Raw genomic sequence first — 8,235 nt, forward strand, 5'->3', positions numbered from 1 at the left:
AAGCATTTTACGACTAAGGAACAGCTTGTTTAAGAATAGGAGATGAACCCAAGACTTGTTGATCATAACTTGAAACTGGCTGTTTTAAGGATTTCAAGAGAATAAAGATATTTATCCTTAAATGACGATAAATCCTAGCAAAGGAAAGGAAAGGGTTCCAGACACACCAAGTATTTGGACTTCTCTAAATCTTTAGAATTCTCTAAATCTAAATCTAACCGTGGCAGAGCTTCCATAGAGATTGAATCCGAGAAGTCCCCATACAGTTCAGCTTGTGCTGCTTAGCAGGGAGTCTTGAGCTCTAAGCCTACCCAATCTCCTAATTCTAGTTTTAGACAAAGAATATGGACAAGAAAGCAACAAAGTTACATTTCCTACGTTGTATTCTCCCCATATCGCAAGGAACAACCATGCCTCACAATGCCTTTAATAATTTCCTGACACGTGTCAGTTTCTACTAGGTCGCGGCCACCTCCTTCCCCAAAGTGGCTCCTGAGATGCTACCCAAATATCCCAAGGAGAAAGAAAAATAGAAGATGATGTGGGAGAGGAAAGGGAACCTTGTACGGAGGAGAAAATGTGAAGCCAGGCAATCAGTATTTACCCTCAGAAGAAGGGTGTGTGTGTGTGTGTGTGTCTCTGTGTGTGTGTGTGTGTCTGTGTGTGTGTCTGTGTGTGTGTCTGTGTGTGTGTGTCTGTGTGTGTGTGTGTGTGTGCGCGCACGCACACGCGCGCCAGCACGGGTGCACCGGCTGAATGTTAGCCAAGGAGCGGGGCGAGGGCCTCGAAAGTCGCCCTGTGCGAGGAGCTGTTGATTGTTTTCTGGTTGAGAGAAGAGGTGATGATAAGGCTGGGATACAGTGCGCGCCGGCCGGGCAGAGCGGCAGCTGTATGCTAATACTCACAGAAACCAGCCTCCGCGTCCCCCATTAAAGCAGGCGGCCAGGAGGCCACACATCACTGAACAAATAGGCTCTCTCTAGACAAATAAAATAACACACGTTGGCCTGTGGGGAGGGGTGGGGGGTGGAGAGCCAGAGGGGGTGAGGAGCGGGAGGAGAGGAAGGAAGGGGGAGAGAGGGGGGCGCAGAAGAGAGGGGTGGACGGAGAGAGAGGGGAGGGGAGACCGGGAGGGAGAGCAGGAAGAGGAAAGAGAGGGACTGTCCGAGGGGGAGAGGGTCAGAGGTGGGCGAGACTCCACGGAGCAGAGAGACGGGTGGCGTGGGGTGGCGTGGGGTGGCGTGGGGAGGGGGTGAAAGATGCGAGGAGAGGAGAGGTGGGACGGGCTGGGACGGGGTGGGCAGAGAAGGGCTGGGGAGAAAGAGAAGGGGCTGCAGGGGAGGAGGGGAGGAGGCCCAAGGAGAGCAGAGGAGGAAAGTGGACCCCCAACCCAAGAGCCAAGCAGGGACAGGGGCCCCGAGGCCCAGACGGGCGGCGCGCCCCTCCAGCCCCCAGGCGCCTGGCTGTCCCTCCGCCCCCACTCCTGGGAGGGCGAGGACAGGGAACTGTCGGAGTCCCCGGGCCTTTCTGGTCGGTTTTGCTGGAACTTTGTCGCCGCCTTATCCGAGTCAGGGAGCCGGGTTGCCCCTCATCGGGGAGGGTGTGGGGAGCAGCCCCTGCGCGCCCCGCACTCGCTGCCCTCCCAGCTCTCCCCGGGCCTCGTCCTCTCCGTCTGACTTTCCCACACTTCTGGGCGTCGTTGCGCCCGCCTTGGGTACCATCACCCTTCCAAGTCGCCCAGGCGGGGCCCTTCCGGCCCGCCGTCCCCCTCCCTCCCCCTCCCTCCCCCTCCCTCCCCCTCCCTCCCCCTCCCTCCCCCTCCCTCCCCCTCCCTCCCCCTCCCTCCCGGCCGCGACAGTCCCACCCGAGGCGAAAACAAACAGCCCCCGAGGGCACTTCAAGGGAGCGTGCGGTGGCCCGACGGCACACTCGACAGGATGAAAGGGGCGGCCGACCACCACCCCGTGGGCCCCGGGCGAATAATGGGCGCGCGGCAGATTGCCGGGGGCACTTGAAACTCGAGGGGAGGGAACTGCCGGAGCGCGGTCCCTCCCCGAGCCCGGCGGACGGCGCAGCCTCGCGGCTCGCCCTCGTTCGCCCTCTTTCATGCGCTCTCCTTTTGTGTGGAATTATTTAAACGGGAGATCCTTGGCAGCTTTATGCTAATGTGCCGAACAAAGGCGACGGCCAGCGGGCGGGGGGCCCCCGGAAGGTGCCCGGGGGCCGGAGCGGGCTGGGCTGGGCGGCGGCGGGCTGCGCGTGGCTCTCGCGTGCCCCAGGGGCCCAACACGCCTGCCCCTCATTCCTGCAAATACAAAGAGTCTCCCGCTCGGGCCGGTGAGCGCGGCGAATGGGGGTGCGCGGGTCCCTCCGGGACTTGACGGCTAGCTCAGCAGCGGGAACGCGCGATCCAGGTCGGGCCGAGGCTCGCGGACCTGGAGGACCTCTGCGAATCCGGCAGAGGTGTCCGCAGCCGACCCGGGATGGCGCTGGGGGGCGCCGATCGCTTCCCTCTCGCGCCTCCGGGGCCTCCCCAAACACACCCCGGAGACAGACTTCCTTTCTGGCCTCTTAGGGGCTGCACGAACCCAGGAACATCCCAAGGGGCAATTCCTGGGCCGAAATTCCCCGCTTTAGCGCTTGGCTCCAAGCTTTGGGCTTCTAGCAACTCCCGGGGGCTAACTCCTGGTCACAGTGAACCCCAGTGCCTTCCCCGACGGCAACCTAGGGCTCCAGGACTGGAGAGTCGGAGCAGCCGTGGCCTCCAGCTCTGCAGCGGTCAGAGGAAGTACTCACCGCATCAAGGAGAGAGGCGAAGAGGCCTCCCGGTTTTTCCTCAGCACTGGCCAGGACCACACAGGAAGGGAGTCGCTTGGGGCTTAGGAAGGACAGTACCCTGCCTGGGATCCCTCTTCTTGCCTTCCCCCGTGGAACTCCCCTGGAAGGGGCAGGCCAGCGCTCAGTGGGTCCCCAACCCAGCTCCACGCGGCCCCTATCCGGAATCGCAGTGCGCAGAGGCCCACCGCCTCAGCGCAGCGTGGTGGCGCTTTCCTCTTTCAAAAGGAAGGCAAATATCTCGACTCGCTGGCCACCTGCCCGCGGGCGCGCAGATTCCGAGAAACAAAATCACGCAGAAGAAGACAGAAACCCAAGACCGGGTGCGAGGTGCATGTGCTTGGACGGTGCTCGTATGTGCCTTGAGCGAAACCTAGTTCTTTCCCAGCCCTGGGTTGTGAAATCAGTTTCTAATACTCGGACCTTTCAAGTTTACATTTGTTTTGACTGTACCTGTCTGAAAGCAGATTTCATTTTCTCTGGCAAGACTAGAAACCACAAATAAAGAAAAAGAAACGGATCCATTGAATCTCAGTATTTCAATAGTGTTCAATAGATCCTCTTAGCTTAATTCAGAGCCCTGTTGAATTCGCTGCATTCAGACAGGGGTTTTGTTTTGTTTTTGCACACACGCACACCCCCGCCCTCTTCACAATTATGGGTGTTGTTATTTTTTAAAGGATTCTCAAGGTGACTAACTCTCCCTGTTATCTGTTGAATGAAAAGAGTGTTACACATGCAAGACCAAATACCCGGCCATCAGTAGGGGATGCCGGCGGGCAGGGCCCCCGCCCTATTATTGGACAATCCAGATGGGATTCGTGATTAGAAAATAAAATTGGCCAGAGCTGTCCCGGAATCCCTTTCCCATTTCTAATTTCATCAGCAGTATTAATCAGCACTCAAAAGAGCAAAGAAATAACATCAGTTACTTTTAGACTGAAACACATATTTTAAATAATCATTTTAGAATTTCTAACTTTTTCCAGGACTACTTTCATCGTAGTTAGCATTTTTTAAAATGAGGGTGAAAGCTTTCAAAATATATTGCATTATATTCTATTTTCAGCGTATAAGTTTTTTTTTAAAATCACAGACACAAAATCACCAAATATTTTCCCCTTGATTAATCAACTTGATTAACCCCTTAACTAACTCTAACAACTGTCCCCATTACAACTTATTACTCATGTGGACTCGAAGAAAAAAATCTTTCATTTCCACGCCAGGGTATTTTCAGAGGGAAAATCCAAAACAATTAAATACCTTCAGTGGAATCAAACGTAAGCAAAATTCAGCAAAATCTGAGTGTACAGAGCTTTGCAGAAAAGTGCCCATTTCCTTTTCTTTCAATAAAGTGACATTTTCTTCACAACAGATGACATTTTCTGTGGCTTGGCAATTTGTTCCCTAGTGATGGGCGATCAGGGCCACTACCCACTCTTGGGGTTCTGACCCCTCCACTCCCGGAGATTCTGCTTTTGTGTTTCCTTGGGGCTGGGTTAGGGCTGGGGCTGGGAAGAGCTTAGAGGAACGGCGTGGTAGGGGTGGGGGGAAGATTTTCACTGTTGTTTTTTCCTGGTGGCTCGGTTGGAAGGGCGGGGGCGGTGGGGGACGGAGGCGGTCGGTCCTCTCCTAGGCTACAGCCTGCCTCAGAGGACAGATTGCCCCCCTCTCCCCCCCACCCCCACCCCCGGCCGGCAGCACGCGCCTCTTTTGAGTCCAGATTGGCCGAGACCGGCGCTCAATAGCGGGAGGTTAATTTCCTTCACAAAGGTGAAGGGGGCACGGCTCCGGGGGGCCCCGCGCCCAGACAGGCGGCCCCTTTATTCCGCTGCGCCTTGATTGGAGCCCTTGATTTAGCATCTGATGTCAACCAGCAGACAAAATGCCCGCTCCGAATGAAAATGCATGAGGCCGCGCAAGAAGAGCGGAAACCAACTTCACTAGGGCGCACGCGGCTGGCCGCGCGTTTCGGGCCTTGGCCAACGCCACTTCAAATCGACCCAGCCCTGGGCGACGCGGAGGTTCCCAGTGGCTTGGACCGGACAGTCCCAACGATGCCAATCCCGGAGCTTCCGGGAACTTAACAACAAAAAAAGTTCAGAAATTCAAGGGTTTTTTTGGAACCCAGACTGCTGTTTCCCCCATCCAACGCTGTGTCTGCAGGCGACTGAAGAAGTGCAGCGCCAACTGTTTCTCAAACTCGAGAGAAACCTTCCTGAGACCCTTGGGCGCGGTGGCTGCGGACATCGCCCTCGGCTGCAGCTAGCAGGCCAGACCCTCCACCCAAACTTGAAACTCCAGGGTCCCGTTTCCGCTTAAATCCTGGGTCCCCGCGGCCCATCAGTCCCAGGCCCGGGCGGGGTTCTGGGTGACTCCTGCTTGGCAGTTATTTTTGATTCCCGATTATTTCCCAATACCAGGAGGAGTTCCAGCGCCTCCCCCAACCCCTCTCCCGCCCCAGCAGCCGCGCTCGGATCTCCCCCTCCCCTGCCCACCGCCGCCCCTACCCAATCAGCGCGCACAACTTCCCCCTCCGCTCCGGCTCGCGGATTGAACCCTCCTGACATATTTGGGGTCATTCTTCTCCTTTGTTGCTATTTTGCTCGCGACCCGCGGGTAATCCCCGCGCGGGAGGAGGGGGGCGAGCATTGTCGTGCTGATGGACGGGCCCATTTGGCGGCTCCGAGCCCCCCGGAGGAGAGACACAAAGCCCAGGCACGTGCGCCTCCGCATAGAGGAGCAGCAGACCGTGAAAGGAGGCGGGGCCGGGCGTGTGCCGGGGCCGGGCGGGGCGGCGGCGCCGGGCGGGGCGGCCGAGAGGCGCGCGCGGGGGCCTTGCGCCCTCAGGTACATCTGCCGCACCTACCGGGCGACCCCCGAGTCCCGGGCCCCTTTTGGCCGCCGCGTCGCCCTCCTACCCGACCGGGTGGAGGAGCTGCGGGCGCGCTGATTGGCTCCGGGGGAAGCGGGAGGCGAGAACAATGGCCCCCTCCCCCAGTTAAAAGGGAGCGGCTCCCGGGCCCGGGGACAGGGACTCGCGTGCAGGGCGCAAAGGCGGGCCGAGCTGCCGCCGGCGCCACGCGAGTCCCGCCGCCGCCGCCGCGCCCGGGCCATGCGCCGGGGACACTGAGGGCCGCCGGGGCCGAGCGCGGAGGTGGGACCGAGCCAGCCCCTCGCCCTCACCCTCGCGCCGCGCCAACATGCCCCGCGGCTTCCTGGTGAAGCGCAGCAAGAAGTCCACGCCGGTATCCTACCGGATCCGCAGCGGCGAGGACGGCGATCGCGCGCTGCTGCTCTTGCCGGGCTGCGGGGGCGCCCGTGCCTCCCCCCCGGCGCCCGGCCCGGGGCCGGGGCCAGGCCCGCTGCAGCCGCCGCCGCCGACCGAGCGCGCCCATGCGGCGCTCGCCGCCGCGCTCTCCTGCACGCCGGGCCCGCCGCCACCCACGCCGGGGCTGCGGGCTGCGCACTTCGGCAACCCCGAGGCCGCGCACCCGGCGCCGCTCTACAGCCCCACGCGGCCCGTGAGCCGCGAGCACGAAAAGCACAAGTACTTCGAGCGCAGCTTCAACCTCGGCTCGCCAGTCTCGGCCGAGTCCTTCCCCACGCCCGCCGCGCTGCTCGTGGGTGGCGGCGGCGGCGGGGCCAACGGCGCCGGAGGTGGTGGCACCTGCAGCGGCGACCCGCTGCTCTTTGCGCCCGGCGAGCTCAAGATGGGCACGGCTTTCTCGGTGGGGGCCGAGGCGGCCCGCGGCCCAGGGCCTGGTCCCCTACTGCCCCCCGCCGCCGCCTTGCGGCCCCCGGGCAAGCGGCCTTCGCCCCCCGCCGCGGCCGCCGCCGCCGCAGAGCCGCCCGCCAAGGTAGCCAAGGCCCCGGGTTCCAAGAAGCCCAAAGCCATCCGCAAGCTGCACTTCGAGGACGAGGTGACCACGTCGCCCGTGCTGGGGCTCAAGATCAAGGAGGGTCCGGTGGAGGCGCCGCGAGGCCGCGCGGGGGGTGCGGCGCGGCCGCTGGGCGAGTTCATCTGCCAGCTCTGCAAAGAGGAGTACGCCGACCCCTTCGCGCTGGCGCAGCACAAGTGCTCGCGGATCGTGCGCGTGGAGTACCGCTGCCCCGAGTGCGCCAAGGTCTTCAGCTGCCCGGCCAACCTGGCCTCGCATCGCCGCTGGCACAAACCGCGGCCTGCGCCCGCCGCCGCCCGTGCGTGCGAGCCCGAAACTCCTGCCCGGGCGGAGGCGCGGGAGGCGACGGGCGGCGGTAGCAGCGACCGCGACACGCCGAGCCCGGGCGGCGTGTCCGAATCGGGCTCCGAGGACGGGCTCTACGAGTGCCACCACTGCGCCAAGAAGTTCCGCCGCCAGGCCTATCTGCGCAAGCACCTGCTGGCACACCACCAGGCGCTGCAGGCCAAGGGCGCGCCGCCGCCGGCGCCCCCGGCCGAGGACTTACTGGCCTTGTACCCCGGGCCCGACGAGAAGGTGCCCCAGGAGGCGGCCGGCGACGGCGAGGCGGCTGGCGTGCTGGGCCTGAGTGCGTCCGCCGAGTGCCACCTGTGCCCGGTGTGCGGGGAGACGTTCCCCAGCAAGGGCGCCCAGGAGCGCCACCTGCGCCTGCTGCACGCCGCCCAGGTGTTCCCCTGCAAGTACTGCCCGGCCACCTTCTACAGCTCGCCCGGCCTCACGAGGCACATCAACAAGTGCCACCCTTCCGAGAACAGACAGGTGATCCTCCTGCAGGTGCCCGTGCGTCCGGCCTGCTAGAGCGCGCCCTCCACCCCGGCCCCCTGAACCGTGCCTTCGCTTGGAGACCCACGGAGAGAGCGCGCTCCGACCCCGCGCCCGCGCCGGGGGCGCCCACCCCCGGTGAAAGTGTGGTCTCCACTTCTCTCGGTGTGGCGTGACGGTAACCCCATCCTCTCGTTGTGACTCCTTTTGGACACCCCCCCCCCCCTTTGCGTTGTGTCCCCTTCTTCCCCCCACCATGGCGCAGCAGGAGCCAATCTCTTTTTGTACAAGGGAGAAAAGCTGTACGCGTTTGTCTCGTGGTTGGAAGCCTCCCCTTGGAGGGGAGATGTTTTTCTTGCTAGTATTTCGCTGTGTTCATGGTCTAGAAATGCGGTTTGCTCTCGCCTACCAATCTCTGCTCTCTATGTATGTAGCCTACGGGTTGTTTTGGGTGAATCTTGAGGAATAAATGCCTTTATATTTCACAGGCTGTAAATTGAACTCCCCACATGATTAGCTTTATTATGGCTTGTGAACTGCTGGAGTCTGGCTTTACCTTTTTGTATGTGAACAAATCAAATTGCTTAAAAAAAGAGTTTTCTTTAGTCTAGCCACAAATGCCTTGAACGTTGTCTGTTTGGGATTGTTTTTAGAGGGGAGGGATGGGAATTTT

The 8,235-nt window shown here is 61.1% G+C and overlaps 1 protein-coding gene across 1 annotated transcript; it reads left to right on the forward strand.

Moving 5' to 3' along the window:
• The first annotated feature begins 6,041 nt into the window (after positions 1-6,041).
• INSM1 (INSM transcriptional repressor 1) lies at positions 6,042-7,774 on the forward strand. Its single transcript, XM_069548864.1, has one exon. The coding sequence runs from the start codon at positions 6,042-6,044 to the stop codon at positions 7,596-7,598; it is 1,557 nt and encodes a 518-aa protein (XP_069404965.1). The 3' UTR covers positions 7,599-7,774.
• The last annotated feature ends 461 nt before the right edge of the window (positions 7,775-8,235 follow it).

This window comes from Ovis canadensis, chromosome 13 (genome assembly GCF_042477335.2).
Source record: "Ovis canadensis isolate MfBH-ARS-UI-01 breed Bighorn chromosome 13, ARS-UI_OviCan_v2, whole genome shotgun sequence".
Classification (NCBI taxonomy): domain Eukaryota; kingdom Metazoa; phylum Chordata; class Mammalia; order Artiodactyla; family Bovidae; genus Ovis; species Ovis canadensis.